Source organism: Panicum virgatum, chromosome 2K (assembly GCF_016808335.1).
Source record: "Panicum virgatum strain AP13 chromosome 2K, P.virgatum_v5, whole genome shotgun sequence".
Classification (NCBI taxonomy): Eukaryota; Viridiplantae; Streptophyta; class Magnoliopsida; order Poales; family Poaceae; genus Panicum; species Panicum virgatum.
In genome coordinates this window covers 1,943,657-1,964,222 of record NC_053137.1, presented here as the reverse complement: position 1 = coordinate 1,964,222, position 20,566 = coordinate 1,943,657, and the positions used below count along the sequence as shown (strand labels likewise).

The 20,566-nt window shown below is 45.2% G+C and overlaps 1 protein-coding gene and 1 pseudogene across 1 annotated transcript; both read right to left on the bottom strand.

The window, feature by feature from the left end:
* Window positions 1-1,385: 1,385 nt before the first annotated feature.
* On the bottom strand, window positions 1,386-2,114 carry LOC120659400. The gene has a single exon (XM_039937532.1). It carries the CDS (start codon window positions 2,112-2,114, stop codon window positions 1,386-1,388), a length of 729 nt encoding a protein of 242 aa, XP_039793466.1.
* A 2,175-nt stretch (window positions 2,115-4,289) lies between these two features.
* LOC120659389 lies at window positions 4,290-13,269 on the bottom strand (annotated as a pseudogene).
* Between the last annotated feature and the right edge of the window lie 7,297 nt (window positions 13,270-20,566).

Sequence of the window (20,566 nt, the reverse complement as noted above, 5' to 3'; positions counted from 1 at the left end):
TCCAAAGCATCAGCCCTGCAACATGTCAACAGCAGCAGATTCAACTTGATGAATTTGTAAATAATATGCCAGGTACTACCGTCAGCTCAGGAGTGGTTAATTTTCTCTGCTGGCAATGGTAACCAATTGCTAGTAGTAGAACCTGAAAAGTACAAAGCATAAAAAGTTAAAAAAAAATTGTTTCAATCCAGTCTTTTCTGATGAAATATAGTGTCTGCTGTGTAATATTTAAGGTCGTGTTTTGTAATGTCAGATTCAGATTGGCAAAAGAACAAATATCAAAAATATTATATTCAATAAATAAATTGAGGTTGCAGTTAACAGAAATCAACTATTCTATACTTCCAAGATTCAAAATTTGTCCATTAATTACAACTAGAAAAGTGACCCAAGCAAGTATGATACTGCACTGCACCGTCATATATTCAGTTTTTTTCTTCACAGCAGGTATCGTTTCTTTCCATTGAACCAAATATCTGCACATCATAAAAAGCAAAGGACAAATGTGGTGTCACCGTACCTGGAGTATAGAAGCTCATGAAGGGCAGGACTGTTTTAAAGAGTTGAAACTTGTTTACTTTCCTCACCTGCTCTGACTTCAACTCAATCATGAACAAGGTTCTAAATCTCCGGCTATAGCGGCCGCTATAGCCGGAGATCTCCGCTGGACGGAGCTGCAACTAAGAGATTTCACTTTTAGCGCGAAGTGACCTAAGACGCTAATAGCCCGATATAGCGGGCGAAATCCGCTAAACAAGGTGTAATTTAGCGCCGCTTATCGGCCATCCACCGAAGGGCTGCAAGTGCTGGCCCAGACCTTCCCCGGTGCCGTCTGCAATGCAGAGCAGAGGCTGCGTTGCAGCAGTGACTAGTGAGAGAGAGTGCGGGGCTGCAGGCAGGAGTCGAGGCGGACAGAGATAACATGTGGAGCAGAGTTGACTAGTTGAGGATCAAGTATGAAGAGGTGGCCTGGGTGGTGTCCGCGTACTCTGTCTTAGCGGCGATATAACGGGAGATTAGCGGCTATAGCGAATCGGAGAGGGTGCCGCTAAACTGTATCTCCGGAGATTTAAAACACTGATCATGAAGAGGCTAGTGCCTATTCTCACAAACGCAACACCCACACCCTCAGCAAAACCAACCACTTCAGCATTGTTACAGAAGATGTTACCAGGGAGCAATTTCTCAAGGTCGATAACCCTGCTTGATTCCCATCGTACAACTCCCCAGCGTTTCACCGTCCACCGCCACATGTAGAGGCTTGAATCCCTAATGCCGGCGAATCCAAGAGAACCATCCTCCATTGGCATCACAAAAGCATCCCTGACGCACGTATCTAGTGCCGGGTCCACGTCGATAAAAGATAAGAAATTCTTGCCCAAATCTTACTTGAGAATTTTGGCATAGTGCTCGTTATGAGCTCCAAGGACACGCTTGCGCAGGGTGAAGTAGGAATTATCCCCAACAAGGGCACCACGCTTGGCACTGTCACAGAAGTCGTAGTAGCCACCGTTGCCTATGTTTACAGAGACCGGCGTCCCCCAGGCACGAGCCTTGGACGAGTACACGGAGCCGTGCACCGAGCTGCCGTCGCTGCGCACCAAGACGACGAGGAAAGGGCCACCCTGCAGGCAGTTCCGGTGATCGCAGCCGGCCGCCGCGCAGAGCACCATAAACGCACTGTAGCGGAGCGACGTGTGTGCAAGTGCAACGCGGGGCTCCGGCAGCTCCTCTCGGCCACCGGTGATCGGATCCCAGACGACGAGGTTCCTCGCGGCGTTATGTCGGAGGAGGACGCGGCCGTGGCGGCAGTCGACAGCCCATAACCGGCGGCGGTCGTCGAGGGTGCAATCGAACGCCGACTGGGGGAACGGGCAGGCTGCCATGGTGGGGAAGAATCGGCTGGAGTAGTCGTTGAGGAAGCCGAGCAGTGGCGGCGTTCGGTGGAACGCGTGGTAGCGGCGGGTGAAGTCGGGGTCGGAGAGGATGCGGCGCCACAGCTTGCATACCCTGGAGGCGCGGGCGAGGTACGCGGATTCGTCCGGCAGGATGCGCAGGAGGATCTCTCCGACGACGTCGCCGATGAGCTCCGGCGACGTGCGCGGCCTCGCCATGGAGCGTGACGTCCGCGGCGACGGCGAGTCAAGGTTTTTTTTTTGGGTGAGGGGAGGCGAGAGAGATTGACGAGGAGAGCGAAATTCTGGGGGTTCTGTTCAACTGACTAGATGTGGTTCAGCGAAATTTTTGGTAGTATATATATGATTTGGATGATTTGTTCCGTGAAACGTGAGAGGAAGTTTCAGGCAGCAAGTTGAATCAAAACCAAATTCAAGCCCGTTCGAGGTTCTAGGCTTCTAGCTAGCTCGATGACATTACACTGTATTTCAATTTCAAACACAAAAGGCTCTGAATTTAGACAGACCGCACAACTTAAGATGAAGTAGTAGGTCATGTCATTACGCATGATGAATCGTCCAAGACAGCAGGCTTTTATATCTCCGTTTACAATTGCTACCTGCTCAACAGCTAGGATGCAGAGAGCGAGGATAGAGTTGAAGAGGAATAATGGTATTTCATAATATGGAGATGTCACAAAAATGAGAACCATCTATCAGTTTCAAAATCTTGTTACAATAGTGAAAGGGCAAGATCTCAATCTATTCATATGTGAGGAAAGTTTTGTACTGAAACTGAACTGTGTGCCTGCAATCATATTTCCAAATGTATGTCTAAAAAGTCTGAAGTCTGAACTTCTATTTGAACAACCCTCTGGGCGATGGGAAACCAAAAATGAATGCAGGATTAAATTTTTCAGGAACAGAAAGAAACATATATATGCTCAACACAATTTTAGTGCCAAGTATCTCTGTCAGGAATTAATAACAGAACAGCAACTGAAAAATGCTTCACATTTAGCCTGACATGCAGCTTTTGCTATACCACCAGGATGAATTCAACAAGAATGGTGAAAAACTGACCATAGTGATCATAGCAACACGAATTTAAACTAACTGATAGTAGTAACTCTGCAATAATCAACAGTGAAACACTCAAGATGATGTTCTCGTTATTTTTGCAGGTCTTAATTACTGTTGAACGGCACCTTAGAGATCACTCTATGGGATTTAACAGGATGGGCATGACATTGTATTGGTTAACATTTCAGCTCTATCATCATCGCCACCATTTCCCCTACCTACAATAAAGCAAAAGAAATTCAATATAAATTAGAGGACATATGCGATATCAGACTGCAAGTAGTATATATATTACTGCATAAGTAGTAGGGAAAAAACAAATCTTTTCCCAAGTACGACAGGGAAAATTACTTGGAGCAATCATAAGCAGTAATCTAGCACTGAAGGTTCAAGATCATCTTTACACTTCTCAGTTAAGCACTATTTATGATTACATTTTGATCAGTTGAATGTAATTTTGAAAAGGCTCTTACAAACATTGTGATATTTAATTTGTTGAATAATTTGAGATCGATCATATGGCCTCACAAATCATTATAATTTTATAGCAGGAAGATCAGCAGAGGTAGGTCAATACATGACTAGAGTAGCATAGAGATTATATATTTTACTGAGTGTTCATGTTACTCAATGTTAGGAATAATAAGAATCAAAAGATCAGTTGATGATCAATTACATGCATACAATATTACTGCTTATGTTGTTGGGCAGGCAAAAAGTAACCACAGCCATATTTTTGTACTAGGTCTCAAGCAGCTTAATTATATACCAAAAAGCAAAACAAAAAGAAACAATTGGCTCACTACCTGAAACTGTAGAAACTTGTATATGGAAAACAAGTACTCAAACTTCTTTCTTCAAAAAGACGGATACACTGATTTGACTCAAGGTCGATCATGAAGTCACCGATATAAGGCATTCCAAAAATCATAGTGTTATTATCCTCATCAGACCCTAGTATCTCATTGCTAGCAGGGCGGCCCTCCCACCACTTCACCGCCTCCGGCGGCATCAGCGAAAGAAGCTGCTCCAATTTAAAGGTTTTCTTCAGCACCCATTCGGCAGCACCATGACCACGAGAATCGACCTTCCTCGCCCACAACCTGATGCGCAGCTCCGACAAAACCGCAAGGCCAAGCTCACCGTCTTGCGTCCGTGCGATTTCGAAGCTCGCAGTGTCGTCGCCGGTTGCACAGGCTTGTTCCGGGCTCTGAATTGCAGCTAGGTTCTGGGTATCCATGTCGAACTCGAGTACCGTCGGCCAGAGCTGCCAGTAGAACGCGTTGCCGGCCATGACGCTGGTGCTGGGGGTCACTTTTTTTTTTGAAGAAACGTGCTGGTGATCGCCGTGGAGGTGATGCTTCCGCATGTCCCGGCCTCCGACTGGTAGAGGCACGCCGACACCCGCGTGCAGTCGCTGTTGACGCGCACCAGGACCAGGCTGAAGCGGCAGTCTCGGCCGAGCACGGCGCCGGCGGCGGCGCCGGCGCACGCCACCGCGCCGTCGCAGACGAGGCCGTAGACCCCGCGGTCGCGCGCGAACTCCCGCGGGTACGGCACGGCGCGCTCGAGGCCGGTGGCGGGGTCCCAGACGACGGCCTCGCGCCGCGACCGGTTGGCGAACAGCGCGAGGCCGTGGCGGCAGCCGAGGAGGCTCCAGCGCTCCCCGGCGAGGCGCGGCGGCGGGGAGAGGCGCACGGTGCGGCGTTCTTCGCCGGGCGGTTGGTGGGCCGGGGTGAAGACGAGCTCCCCCTCCCCGCGGTTCTCGGTGAGGAAGCCGAGCAGCGGGGGCGGGGGCATCCGGGCGCGGAAGCGGCGGAGGAAGGCCGGCTCGGCGACGAGGCGGCGCCAGCGCCTGCAGACGAGCGCGACGCGCGGGAGCGCGTAGTGGCGCGGGGCGAGGCGGAGGAGGATCTCGGTGAGGAGGTCGTCGCTGTCTAGCGGCGGAACCTGCTGGGAGGTGGAGGTGGAGAAGGCGAGGCGCTGGACGGCGGTGATCAAGCTCTCCTCCTCGGCCATCTTGTCGCCGTCGGGGCGCTCGTCGGCGGGCGTCTGGTTCGGTTTGACGAAGGCAGGAAGGATTTGGGTTTGGGTTGGAATTGGATTGGTGGCTTGGTGCTGGGCGCGTTAAAATTCTAGTGTCCATTTAGGAATTTGTGTCGAGCTCGCAATGCAATAAGAGACCCTGTCGAGTTCGAGGTGCCGGGCATTGCAGCCGCAGTGTCTTCCATGGTTAGAGCTTGAGGAATGCAAGGTGGTCCTCCATGGTTTTGTTGCAAACTTATTTGTTGCAAGGGCCTGAATGTCAAATGAGGATGTACTTGCATGAAAAATTAATGAAATCCTAGTTATACCTAGCAAATTATTTAAATCTGTTGTTATTTTTTACATGTGTTTGCTGCACGTATGCAACCGTGTACATGTTCTGTGAGGGCCAGTCACTTTCCAATCAATGATATCATGAAAATTATGAGTATGTGAGAGATTTAACGTTCGATCAGGGGTGAAGCTAGCGGCGAACGAATCTTTAGGATGGTGAATACATAATATCTAAAAACAGTGACGAATCTAAAATTTCTAGTTAAGGTGGTCCAATAAAAGATTTTCTTTAGAAGTTTAGATATATAAGAGTGCTTCCGGCCCACCCTTACATATGGCTAGAGTTGGTAATGAGCTATGGTCCTAGTATTATTTTCACAATTCAAATTAGTTTTCTTATACTTTTAGCTTAAAACTATATAAAATTAGTGCCCGATCTTTAGATAGTTTAAATCAAATTTTAAAACTCTACCATCCGCCTCTGTCTGAAAAGAGTCGTAAACAACCTCTTGATGTTTTTTATGTAAACAAATGGGATATCCCCTTCAATTGTATGGAATCTTTTTAAAAAAATACTAATTGTACGAAATCTTATAAGTTGGGCCGGATGGCTTTATAGCTCGCTGAGCCTCGCGAGGGGAAAAGTTTTGACGCGTTGACTGGTCGCTCTCCTTTGACCCCGGCCGGCCGTCCGCGAGGGCAACGTCACGCGCGAGCGAGGCGGCGGCTGCTGCGCGACGCCATGATGAGCTCGCCCATACTCGGTGAGTCCTCGCCCGATTCTCGTTGGGTTTTGGTCGGATTCTGCCGCCTCGACGATCCCGTCGAATCTGAGTGGAATCCGGTCTGCTGTGTCGCGGATTCGCGTCGTGTTCTTCGCAGATTATTCGAGGCGGAATGCTAGGGTTTTAGCTAGGGGGAATGGGTGAGGGGATTGTGGCTGGTTTCTCTCGGCCGCGGATTTCTTTTCTTTTAGGTGATTTAGGACTAGAAAAGGTTTCGGGGAGTCCATGTCTTGCCCCAAGAGTCTGCTGGCAAGTGGTAACACGAGAGCTTATTTCATTTCAGGGGAATCCGAACGATAGGACTTGAAAGCTAGGTTTGCTAGGTTCTAGTTTGTTGCTTGTCATTTCAAGCATCCATCTCAACGTCTAGTAACCAATCTGCATATATTGTCTAAAACGTAGTATTTCAAGGAATTGAGGACATGGCGCAGCGGTAGCACAGCAGAGGTGCAAACTGTAGGTCCTGAGTTCGACTCCCCGTTCTCACCACGAAAAAAAAAATCTTCTCGATGGCAAAAGCCGGGGTTTAGGGAGTTTCCTCAAAGCCCGGCTTTATCTGCCTCCGCTGCGACATTTCAGGGTCACCCTCGAGATATGGCAGTTTTACAAATATACCTTATCAACCTTGGTGTATCTTAATATAATATACCACCGAAATTTTGGGCTATTTAAATATACCACCGAAATTTTGGGCTATTTAAAGATATGCCAACCTGTTTCCTTTTCTGTCAACCCATCCTGCTGTTTTATTTCGAGTGACAATCGACTGAGTGCCTCCTCCTCCGTGCTGGCTGTTTTTGCCAATAGACGCCGCCGCGATATGCCAGGGTCGCCGCCGCCATGCGACTCCAAAGGTTTGTCTCGAAACCGCGCCATGCCCGCTCCGATCCGTCTCTTCTTGTCATTGCCCCTCTTCCCCTCTCCTAGCACCAGGAGTGCAGGATCCATCTGGTCTTGGATTAGTTCCTTCTTTTCTTGGTTACTGAGCAAACAAAACCAGATCTGTGTTGTTTTTCCAATTGAATCTGTCCCCCCTGCGCAACGATTTTGCTTGTTTGGTGGAGTGCCGACATGCTTTGCGTACAATTTGCTATCTTGTTGCTTGCTCTATTCGGGGTTGGGAGGAGTTCAATCCAGTACAGATCTGCAGCATGTAGGTGATTTGGGCAACGTGGAGTTTTATCTGTTGCAGTTAACTGAGGGAGGCAATTCGGACAAGAGGAGATCCTTTCGTTCTGAGGAAGACAGCTCCAAAATTTTGGTGTGGTGCAAAGTGCAGCTGCGATTCATGCTGTGGTGCGGCATGCGTCGGTGACCTGGGCACCAGGTGGAGCTGAGCTAGGGCATGACAGCTTCAGGTGGAGGCAGGCCCTGTACTGTGGCTTCGAGTAGAGGTGGGCTGTGATGCAAAGGCTTCAGATGCAGGTGTTGGGTTGCGGCGGTGTGCGAACGGGACGCAGAGGCCAGAGGTGATATAGGTAGAAAGATGGAGAAGACTGCAATAGGGAAGATGGTAGTTGGATTGAAAAATTTTAACTTAAAACAGCACGATCTCTCGATGTGCAGAACTATTTTTTCTCGTATTTTATCACAGAACACTACTAGAAAACGGGTCATCGGTCCAGGCCAAAGGTACCAGCTGCTGTTGCAGCCGGTACCGATGGTACCCATCGGTACCGGCTGCAACAGCAGCTGGTACCTTTGGCCTTGGACCAACCAAGTGGAGGACAATTGGCACCGGGTGGTGGTTCCAACTGGTTCCAATGCGTCAGCATAGGCACCGGTTTGAACCACCACCCGGTACCAAATGAAGGCGGCGCTATAGGCACCAGTTGATGGTAATAACCGGTTCCTATGGTGATGAAACGTGGCAGCTGCCAGGAGCTCGGGCCTAAGGCACCGGTTGGTGCCTTGACCCGGTGCTATTGAACAAAATTTAGCACCGGGTCATTGAAACCAACCGGTGCCTTTGGCCCGAGCTTATAAATACCCCAGCCCCTCCCCCCCCCTCAAGCTGCCGTGAACTCACTGTTCATGGCAGCTGAGTGAGGTGAGGGGAGGGGAATTTTTGCTCTTTTTTTGAAAAAAAAGGTTAGTTATTTTTCTTTATAACTTAGCAATTAATTTTTAGAAACAGTTATTACTTGATTTAGTTTATACATGTGATAATTATTTTTATTTGTAGCATCTTATTGTAGTTATATGCGTTATCAATTTATTTGATATTTGAATACTATCAAATTATTGTATTTATATGTTTTATCCATTTATTTGATAAGTGAATAGTATCTATTTATTATAATTATATGCATTATCAATTATATAAATGTATTGTTATAAATTGGTAGTATGAATGAACTATTTGTACAATACAATGATGTATATAAATGTATTGTGGACCCAGATGAGTCGGCAATGGATGTACATGGCCGACCGGCGTTCAAAGGAGTTCATGGATGGCGTGCATGAATTCATAGAAGCGGCCGAGAAACACAAGTATGGCGGTTTCGTTCGTTGTCCATGCAAATTCTGTAAGAATGAGAAGGATTACTCATCATCAAGAACCATCCATAGTCACTTGTTCAATAGTGGTTTCATGCCGAACTACTATGTTTAGACCAAGCATGGCGAAAGAGGAATTGTGCTGGATAATAATGTAGAAGAAGAGGACAGGATTCCTGACTTTGCAGCCAATTATAATTCCTTTTTCAATGACACTGCAATGGGTGAGCCGGAAGAAGATACTGAAGGATACATTGTAGAAGATGATCTTGGTCAGATGCTGCACGAAGCTGAGGAAGGTTGCGAAACAGAAAAGGAATCGAGAGATCTGAAGCGTATGTTGGAGGACTACAGAACATTGTTGTACCCTGATTGCAAACAAGACCAAAAGAAGTTGGGTACCACATTGGAATTATTGCAATGGAAGGCATCAAATGGTTTGTCTGACAAGGGATTCGAGGAGTTGCTGAAACTTATAAAAAACTTACTCCCTGAGGGTAACACCTTGCCGGAGACAACATACGAGGCAAAAAAAAGTTGTTTGTCCTTTAGGATTAGAGGCACAGAAGATACATGCTTGTCCTAATGACTGCATCCTATATCGAGGTGAGTATGAAAATTTGGATTCATGCCCTGTATGCAACGTATGCCGGTATAAGATCCATCGAGATGATCCAGGTGACGTTGAGGGGATGCGTGTCAAGAAGAGGGTGCCTGCCAAGGTGATGTGGTATTTTCCTCTAATACCACGTTTGAAATGTTTGTTCATGAACAAAACGAATGCTAAATTGATGCGATGGCACAAATAAGAACGTAAGCAAGACAATATGTTGAGGCACCCCGCTGATGGGTCGCAGTGGAGAAAAGTGGACAGAACAATCCCAACATTTGCAAATGATGCGAGGAATATAAGATTCGGCTTAAGTACGGATGGCATGAATCCTTTCGGTGAGCAGAGCAGTGGCCATAGTACCTGGCCTGTGACACTCTGTATATACAACCTTCCTCCCTGGTTGTGTATGAAGCGGAAATTCATTATGATGCCGGTGCTTATCCCCGGCCCGAAGCAACCCGGTAACGATATAGATGTGTATCTGAAACCACTGATTGAGGATCTTTTATTGTTGTGGAAAGGGGAGGGTGTTCGTATGTGGGATGCGCACGCAGAGGATCATTTTAACCTTCGTGCATTGCTTTTCGTAACCACCAACGATTGGCCAGCACTAAGTAACCTCTCTGGACAATCCAATAAGGGTTATAGGGCATGCACCCATTGTTTAGAAGAAACCGACAGCATGTACCTCAAGCACTGTAGGAAGATCGTGTATATGGGTCATCGTCGATTTCTTCCGATCAAGCACCCATTAAGGAGGAGGCATGCTCACTACGATGGAAAGGCAGATCATCGTACCAAGCCTAGGCACCGTTGTGGGAAAATGGTGTTTGAAATGGTCAAAGATATAAAAGTAGTATTCGGAAAAGGACCTAGCAGCAAATCAGTGCAGAGTGATGACGGACGTGCACCTATGTGGAAGAAGAGTATTTTTTGGGAGTTACCTTATTGGGAAGTCTTAGACGTCCGCCACGCAATTGATGTGATGCACCTAACAAAAAATCTGTGTGTGAACCTTCTAGGTTTCCTTGGTGTCTACGGTAAGGCAAAGGATACATTGGAAGCGCGGCAAGATCTTCAACGTATGAAACAACAGGCCGCCCTACATCCAGAAAAAAGGGATAAAGGACGTCATTATCTAGGTCCTGCGTGCTACACTCTTAGTAAGGAAGAGAAGCAAAGTATGTTTGACTGTTTGAACAGTATCAAGGTCCCATCAGGTTACTCTTCGAATATAAAGAGGCTACTGAACTTGAAAGAGAAGAAATTCGCACACGTAAAGTCCCATGACTGTCACGTGTTGATGACGCAATTGATTCCAGTTGCACTTAGAGGTATTCTACCATCTAATGTTCGAGCAACAATCATAAAGCTATGCGCCTTTCTCAACACAATTTCTCAGAAGTCAATCGATCCATCGAGTTTAAGCAGGCTACAAGAGGATGTTGTCCAAAGTTTAGTCAGTCTTGAAATGATATTTCCTCCATCATTCTTCAATATTATGACGCATCTTCTAGTTCACCTGGTCAAAGAGATTGGTATTCTCGGTCCTGTTTTCCTTCATAATATGTTCCCTTTTGAACGATAATTTGCAGTCCTAAAGAAATACGTTCGTAATCGGGCTCGTCCAGAAGGAAGCATTGCGAAGGGTTACGTCACAGAGGAGGTCATTGAGTTTTGTGTTGACTATGTGGAAGAACTCTGCCCAATTGGGATTCCAGTATCACGTCATGAGGGGCGGCTGATTGGAAAGGGCACACTTGGAAGAAAATCAGTAAATGCCACAGATCATGCCACGTTGAGCAAAGCACATCTCACAGTTCTGCAACAATCAGCCTTGGTGGCTCCATACATGGAGGAGCATATGCAAATTGTGCGAAGCATATACCCTTTGAAGTCTGAGACATGGATTACAAAACATCATAACGATACATTCGCCACCTGGTTGCAGAAGGAAGTCATGGCTAACGATCAAATTCATGAGCAGCTAGCATGGCTGGCCAGGGGTCCGGCAAATTCAATCTTGATGTACCAAGGATATGAAATTAATGGTTACACATTTTATACAAGAGCCCAAGATAACAAGAGCACCAATCAAAATAGTGGTGTCCGTATAGATGCCACCGACTCTAGTGGCCAAATGAACTCATATTTTGGTTACATTGAAGAGATCTGGGAACTCGACTATGGGCCGTTGAAAATACCTCTATTTCGTTGTCAATGGGTTAAACTCACAGGAAAAGGTGTTGATATCGACGAGTACGGAATGACAACGGTAGACCTAAAAGGGCTTGGCTATCGAGACGAACCATTCGTCCTAGCTAAAGATGTCACTCAAGTTTTCTATGTGCAGGACATGTCTAGCAAACCGAGAAAGGACAAGTCCAGGAATAAATCAAGTTTTGTAGGTGCCAGAGATGAGCCAAAGCGCCATATTGTTCTGGCAGGAAAAAGAAAAATTGTGGGAGTCGACGATGTCACATATGAAGAAGAATACAATAAGGTTGAAGATATGACTCCGTTCGCAGTGGAGGTTGACACAAGTATTCTTTTAGCCGAAGAGGAGGCTCCGTACGCACGTCATGATCATAATGAAGGGACGATTGTAAAGCGAACCATCGTTAATATTCCCTTAGTTGAATGATTATGTCTTGTAATATTTTCTCTGAACATTATTAGATTTCTTATGCAACGAATTGATTTATTGGACAATTAAATGATTTATTATGAAATTATTTGATTTATTATGATTTATTTTGCAATTAAAATGATTAGTTATTTTCCTAAATGATTTATCATGTAGTAATTAGAATTATTGTGCATTTAAATGATTTATTATGCAATTATTTGATTTATTATGCAATTAAAATAATTAGTTATGCACCTAAATGATTTATTATGTAGTAATTAAAATTATTGTGCATTTAAATGATTTATTATACAATTATTTGATTTATTATGATTTATTATGCAATTAAAATAATTAGTTATTCACCTAAATGATTTATTATGTAGCAATTAAAATTATTGTGCATTTAAATGATTTATTATACAATTATTTGACTTATTATGATTTATTATGCAATTAAAATAATTAGTTATGCACCTAAATGAATTATTATGTAGCAATTAAAATTATTGTGCATTTAAATGATTTATTATGCAATTATTTGATTTATTATGTAATTAAATGATGTACCAAGTATATGAAATTAATGGTTACACATTTTATACAAGAGTCCAAGATAACAAGAGCACCAATCAAAATTAGTTATGCACCTAAATGATTTATTATGTAGCAATTATTTGATTTATTATTATTAGGGAATTAACAGATTTATTAGACAATTAAAAGATTTATTAGTGAATTAACAGATTTATTAGAAAACGAGAAATGGGAAAAGAAAAGAAAGCCTTAGGTACCGGTTAGAATTATCAACCGGTACCTAAGGCAGGCAATTCGAAAAAAAAAGGGTTGGGCGCGGTTTCGAACCGTGGCGGCGGCGTACAAATTACACAAAGTTACCATTGAGCTATCGAGGGATTTTAGATCTCATCCCGCCAGCAATCTACAAAAGCAAATTTCAAAAACCCTAAGGCACCGGTTTTGCTTCTCCACCCGGTGCCAAAGGGAAATTTCATTCCCGCCCGTTGGACATAAGGCACCGGGTGGAATTGCAACCGGTGCCTAAGGCTTCACTAAGGCACCAGGTGGAACTGCAACCAGTACCTAAGGAGCTCTTAGGTACTGGTTGAAATTATCACCCGGTGCCAAAGCCTTAGGGTATTTAAACCCCGGCCCTTCTTCCTCCATTCCCCCTCCTCTCGCGATTGCTGCCGGCCTCCGATCGTCCACCTCACCGCCTCACTCCGCCGTCGGCCTCGACGACGCTCGCGCCCTCTGCTCCGGCCGCCGCGGCATCTCCTCGACCCGCCACCACGACCTCCACGCGTGCCCTAGACGCCTCGACGCCCCCTCGACCGCCGTGTACGAGAGGCGCCGCCGCCCACCGGCCTCGACGCCGCTCCGGTCTACCTCAACCCGAATAGAGCTCATGGTGAGCTTCCCCATGCCCTCCTCATCCTCTCCGACCCCTTTCCCCTCTCTTTCCGGCGCCGCATTGCCGGGGTGCAGCTGCACCGCCGCGGTTGGCGTCCCGCCGCCGCACGCACATCGCGGGCAGCCCCTATGCGGGGCTGCACGCCGCCGCCGCGCGCCCCGAAGCCACCTTGCCTCCGTGGCCGCGGGCGTGCGCCGCACTCCCGCCGCCCGGCCCTGCGCCGTCCGGAACACCGCCGCCGCCGTGCCATGGCGTGCGCGAGCTGGGGCTGGGCTGGGCTTCTCACTGACCAGTGGGGCCCAGCTGTCAGCCCCTGTTTAGGGTTTAGGGTTTTCCAAAATTATTTAATTCGGCTGAGATTTTGTAAAATGCATAACAAATCACAGAAAAATGGTAAAAATACAAAATCAACTTTGTTAGTTTAGTTGCATCTAGATCTTCGAAGGAAAAATACTCGTGCATGTTAGATGTCAGTGCTATCTGTGTTAATTTAGTTGTAGATATAGTGTTGCCATTATTATATATTGACTAGAATTTAATTATAGAGATATTTTTATATTTAATTATTATATATTTCCATTATTTATAATTTAATTAAAGGGTGGGCGTGGGTTTCGAAACCGGGCCGTGGCGCACAAAATATTTCGGGTTGCCACTGGGATACTCGGTGAATTCAATCCTTTTGGCGGCAAAATACCTAAAATATTGTCATTATTTTTTTTCCATTATTTGATATTACCTAGAATTAAGTTATTTCATATATAGAAGGAAATGAAGAGAATTTTGAGAGAGAATTGTGTCATTCAAAGATTTTATTTAATCATGTATTTAATGGTTAAACGACGACAACATGTATTTCACTGTATAATGTAATGACGACGACGAGCAATGACGACGACAATGAGTAATGACGACGACGAGTAATGACGAGTAACGACGATGAGTAATAATTTTATGTACAATTCTTGATTACATGTATTGCATTTGTAATTTAGATTGATTTAAATTAATTCTCGAGCTCGAACCCGTTCGTATTCGCTCTCTAACTCACTCATGCATTCGCCGTCCCTCAACCCTCGACCCCGACTCTCAACCCCGTCCCTCGACTCTCGACCTTGACCCTCAACCCTAGACCTCGACCCTCAACCCCAGTTCCTCGACCCTGTTCCACGACACACACACACATTCCCACTACACACACACAGTCTAATACACTCTAACACACACACACACTCTCACTAACACACACACAGACACACACACACACATACACACACTGTCTAATACACTCTAACACACACACACACACACACTCTCTCTCACTAACACACACACTCTCTCTCTAACACACACAAACACACCCTAACACACACTCTCACTAACACACACACAGACACACACACACACTCTCTCTCTCAAACGCGCATATTCGTTCAAAGAATTGAATTCTCCTGCTTCATTTAAGGATGGACACATACTCTAACACATTTTTACGATTTCAGTTAAGGATGGACCCCTTCGGTGATGACGAGGTCGCCAAGCAATACATGTTGGATGCAATAAACGAAGATACGAGGGCTAACACCACCCGACCAATCGCTGAAGAAGATGCTCAGACAGCTGATTCGTTCCTGAATATTTCTGGAGATGCCGATGAAGAAGATGATGACTTTGCGCCGCCGCCCAATCAACAGCAGCATGTTCCAGTACGAATCTTAAAACTATATGCATGGTGACTTCGTTAGATTAGTTTTGCGATTAATATATCTTTTCTGTAATTTAGTCGACCTCCGCATCGACTTCGTTGAGCCAGTCAAAAGGGAGACGCCGGCCAACCAAGAAAATGGAGGGAAGATAGGTCATCACAGAAAGTGGACGCCGAGGGCTGTCCAAGTGCTCCAGAGGCTGCTAAAACAAAATTTGTCAACCAATGTGGGGTTATTGTTCGGGCAAGAATTCCGATCACCACAAGACTATGGAAAACGAGCAAACCCGAAGAACATCAACACGCCGTGCCTGCACATCAGAAGGAAATGCTATGGGCAGAACTCAAGGATATGTTCACTCTTCCTGAAGGAGTTGACCAAGAACTTGTGAAGAAATGTGCCTTGAAAAAGAAGGCCCTTGCTTTTGCAACTTTCAAGAAAGTTGTACATCAATTACATCAAGAAGGATAAGGAGCCGAACTGGGACGATCTTCCTCAAGTTAAACCATACTGGGAGGAGTTCAAATGAAAGGACCTTAATCGTGTGATGTCGCCTAGAGGGGGGGTGAATAGGTGTTTAAAATTAATCCTGCAGATTAAAGCACTTAACACAATTGTCAGCAACCAACCAGTCAGACCGGTCTGGCAGACCGGTCAAACCGGTACTAGGCTTAGAAACAGGATTCAAACACTCAGACCGGTCAGACCGGTTGAGCAGACCTGTCAGACCGGTCCTACGCAGAACCTGCACAAAAGTGTTAACCCTCCCCTTTACGAGCTCTAGCACAAATGTAGCTTGGTATGCTGCTTCTTTAGATGCTTACAAATGTATTTCTTAACCCTGCACACACAGAAACAACAAAACCAAGTAGATCGAAGCGGAAGCACAAATAAAGCTAGAGTACAAAGTGTGAGGCAAACTAAATGAAGATAATGCAAGGAGACACAGAGATTTGTTTCACCGAAGTTCGGATTCACCACGTTCACCACGTGTGAATCCTAGTCTCCGTTGAGGAAGCTTATCGCGACCACAAGGTCAAGCTATCTCCTCATTTCCACTATTTGACCATGTGCCCTTGTGGCACACCTTTGCTGCTGCAACAAACTTGCCGCTGCTCACCACAAGTTTGGGAGCTAGCCAGCGACGCCTAGCCGTCTAGGAGGCTTCTCCTCCAAGAGTAACAAATGCTTCAATTAAGTTGGCGACGCAACCACAAGTGCTCAAGCTAGGGCTTATGCTCTCACTGCTCAAATGCTCTCTTAGTAAAAGTTTCACTCAACCCAACTCAAAGGATTCAACTCTAATCACTCAAATCTCACAAAGAGAGGTTGGGGAGGACTTCTCAAGTGCTCTCACGACTCAGAGATGGGTCTGGAAAGTAATGGCATCAGCACCCACGAATGGGTGAGGGTGTGGGGTATAAATACCCCTCTCTCAAAACTAGCCGTTGCTCTGTCAGACTTAGACCGGTCAGACCGGTCCCCCAGACCGGTCAGACCGGTCAGTTCAAATTAACTAGCCGTTGGACCCCGACCGGTCAGACCGGTCGGCTGGACCGGTCAGACCGGTCCAAGTAGGTTTTCTGCTCCCAATTGTTTCTTTCTGATTTTTCTCACATGGGATAGCTATGAGCACTTTTGGTAATGTCAAACCACTGATGTTGCATCCCTCTTGATAGTACGGCTTCCTATACTCAAGTTCACATAAAATGACATACAAAACACTTGAGCTTTCATGTCTTGATCAAGCCGAACTTCTTCAATCAATATCTTGAGGTTGTCAACATCCTTAATTTCAGTGAGCATGCCTGCTTGAGCTAGTGACTTTGAATCTTCCTTCATATAAGAATGAAATCCGTCTTTGATTCACAAGTCACTCCCATTTTCCAAATAATGACACTCTTCAACATAGAGCTCTCCATGACTCTAGGATCTCCAGTATTTTGACCCGTATCGGTTTCCTTGCTCCCCCCAAGCCAACACTTGCGTAGCCTCTTGAAACACGCCTCTCGGTCCTCTACCTTTATCCTAGCCGTCCATCTTGAACTCATATTGATTTGTGTCATGCATGAAATCTTCGTTGTCAATTTGAATTCTCAATTCAATCTTATATAGAAGCCTTCTAATTTGATATAACATATGCACATCAACTCATGTCTCATTCACTTTTCTCTTGCTTGCTTCCCTTGTACAATAATATTCATCTCATGCGACAAGTCTTTCCAATTTGAGACTATGCAACAACATATTGTGTCTCATTCTCATAACCTTTACTTGTTGTACGAATTTTATCATAAGTCGAATAAGCCTTTAATAGATATTTGAGCCTTCATGTCAATCATGAATACTTGCTCACATTTTCCTTTTTCTTGTTTTGCTTGTCATATACATCCGAAACAAGCCTTCGCATATTAGAGCCTTTATATCAACCATGAATACCTTGCTCTATTTTCTTTTACAACTTTTGCTTGCCACTTTGAGTCCCACATAAACTAACAAGCTTCAACACAATATTAGAGCCTTCATACTACACATGAATACCTTGCTCTTCCATTTTTCTTTCTCATTCTAGCTTGTCACATATAATGATTGTCAATGGGACATACACATTTGCTTGTAATACATGAGCTATATCATTCCACAAATTAAATACCTGCTCATAATCTCATGCAAACAAGTTAGTCCTTTAATCGTATTGTCAATCAATACACCAAAACCCACTAGGGGCCTAGATGCTCTTTCAATCTCCCCCTTTTTGGTGATTGATGACAAACCGATTAAAGCTTACAAAAAGATATTCAATAACTCTTTTGAATTCTCAGATTTAATTTGAGTTCCCCCTTAATTTGTGCAAAAGAATAAAACTCAACAAATTTGGCCTCACATGCCAATGTTGCACAAATCAAAGAAATATGGAACTCCCCCTAAATCTCAGCATCCGTGGGGTGAAAAAGTGTATGTGCGCCTACACAAAAATTCTATACGTGATGCATATGACAGGATAACTCAGTTCATCAAAAAGAAAGGAAAGTGACTCTGTCTGGTGCCGACCGGTCAGACCGGTCAGACCGGTCAGACCGGTCTGCCCCAGACAGCCAGCCAAAAACATTACATCAAACAATTTGCATCACACTATCACAATATCACTTAGATAGAATGATTAAGTCTATTACACTCATTAACACACAATACAAATGTCCTCAAGTCCACGAACTAGATAAAGTACGAGATTATTACAAATTTCAGAGCTCCAAAGCACAGACCGGTCAGACCGGTCCGTTAGACCGGTCAGACCGGTCTGTCTAAAACAGAAAGCAAAAACTCTGAATTTTCTCTCTTCTTCTCCTTCAAGATTTAGTCCTTGTTCTTCTCCCCCTTTGTTTTCTGCTTCCTAAGCTTTAATCTCGTTCTTCTCCCCCTTTGTCATCCATCACCATAAAAGGGGCTGGGAGAAGAAACCAGGCTGCTCATCACTGTCCATTTCCTCCATTTCCACCTAAAGAGGAATGATCATCCCAGTGGTGGCCAAACACAGCATCGGATAATCGAGTAGCAAACTGATCTGCTGCAGAAGGTCGAGATGATTCATGTGAAGGTCCTTCTGCTTCATAGAAATGCCCTGAATACGTGCCAAACACTCCTTCTCCAGGAGGTGGTGGAGGTGCATGAGAAGGACCACTGACATCCGGGTAGAAGATATGACCATACTGCTCAAAGTATCCGGAGTCCACATATCCTTGAACTCGGTCCTCAACAGATGGGATTACAGTCTCAGGAGGTGAAGGAGAAACGGGTGAGCGAGGCGGCTGTAGATTCATTGCATTATGCATCATCTTAACTGAATCTCTTTCTTTCTTGCTAGCCCTCCACTGCCTCTGCTGCTCAACTTCTATATCTCTCTGGCTCTTACACATCCCCACAAACAAATTAATTAGCTTCTTAATGGGAGAGGTGGAGCCGTGCCTGTGTCTGTGCTGCTCAGGCCGAGACCGGTCAGACCGATCTTGGGCACCGGTCAGACCGGTCCCAGTCAGTCCACCAGGAGACGGCTGCTGCTGCTGCTAAGCGTGCTGTCCTCCCTCTTCTTCTACAACTATATCATCCTCAGGCTCTGAGTATCTGTGAGGTGATGGCTCCCTTCTATACTTGGGCATCTTAGGACGAAAAGACTCATGTTTTACATCGGTTTGATATGTAGTCTTTGTCGCCTTTTCAATTAATTCCATCAAGTATGGCGCATATGCACAGATCTTCAATGGGTTTTCTGAGATGTATTTAATTTCCTCCCATATATAATCAGCCACACTGAATTCTTCTCTATTTGGCCCAAAGCATGCCAGCAAATTTCTTGCATGAAGAGATATGTCTGATGGATTTCCACCTCTCTGAGATATGGTGTTTCTGAGCAACCGGTTTAGAATGGAGTAATAGGTGTAGAGTCCGGTTGCTTTCCCTGCATTTCCTGTCTCACTCCTAGGATACATAAAATTCATTTCCTCATTTGGGAGAGCCACCTGGTTATGAATTTTGGGCCTGTTTGCATCATGCCTGTCAAGTCCAAGCACACGAACAAACTGAGCAAAAGTAACTCTATAGTAGTTTCCCTCAGTCATCCAGAACATGACTCTCTCATTTTTCAAATATCCAAAATGCACAGTGGCATAAAACTGGGCAATAAGCTCCTTGTTCCAATCCTTCTGAAATCCCATGAGATCCTTGACATGTTTGCTCTCACATGCATCTATAATACGCTGAAACAAAGGATCATTAGTCTTTTCCACGCTCCTCCAGTCAACACACTGTACCTCAATGGCAATCTTTCTGTCCCTTAGAATAACTGACTCATAGAAGTCCTGCTGGAACAAGGTGTGAAATCTAGGATCAACTGCGTTCTTTGGCTCGGGATAAGGATCAATGCTTCTCCACCTTTTCACCTCCCTTGTCATTCCCTTTCCATAATAATCAACACATTTTCTGGAGCCAAGTCTGATAGGCCTTTGTATAATGGGATAGATGAGATTCTCCTCCCTGTCTTTTTCCTTTTCTACTTCATCATCTCCAGTAGTTTCTTATTCTTCCTCACTGCTGCTTTCTTCTGCTGGAGCCTTCCCACTTCTTTGCTCAACCCTATAAGGAGAGTCCTCCACATTATCCTCATCACTAGAGGTGTGCTCACTTTCCTCCACTATGTTATCAATAGATGCTGTTGCTGATCTCTTTCTCTCCCTAGGCCTCAACTCTCTGCCACTGATCATATTGGTGCCACTAGAACCACTCTCATCTTGATTTGCACCGCCAATATCAAATCTGCGCTTTGTTCTCCTCTCACGTCCCCCTGCCATTTTGCTGCAGATCCTGGGTCCAAGAATATGGATTAGAATGATATGAGACCACAGGAATAGATAGGCATTGGATTTGTAGAAAGTTTAGGAACCAAAATTGCAGCAATTGGGTTTGTTCTGGTCCTACCGGTCAGACCGGTCCCAGAAACCGGTCAGACCGGTATCGCTCAGAGCAGAGCCAATGGCTCCAAAACTAGTTTCTAAGCAAGGATTTGATCATGAATAATTTTTATGGAGATCTAGATCCATTCTTGCATAGA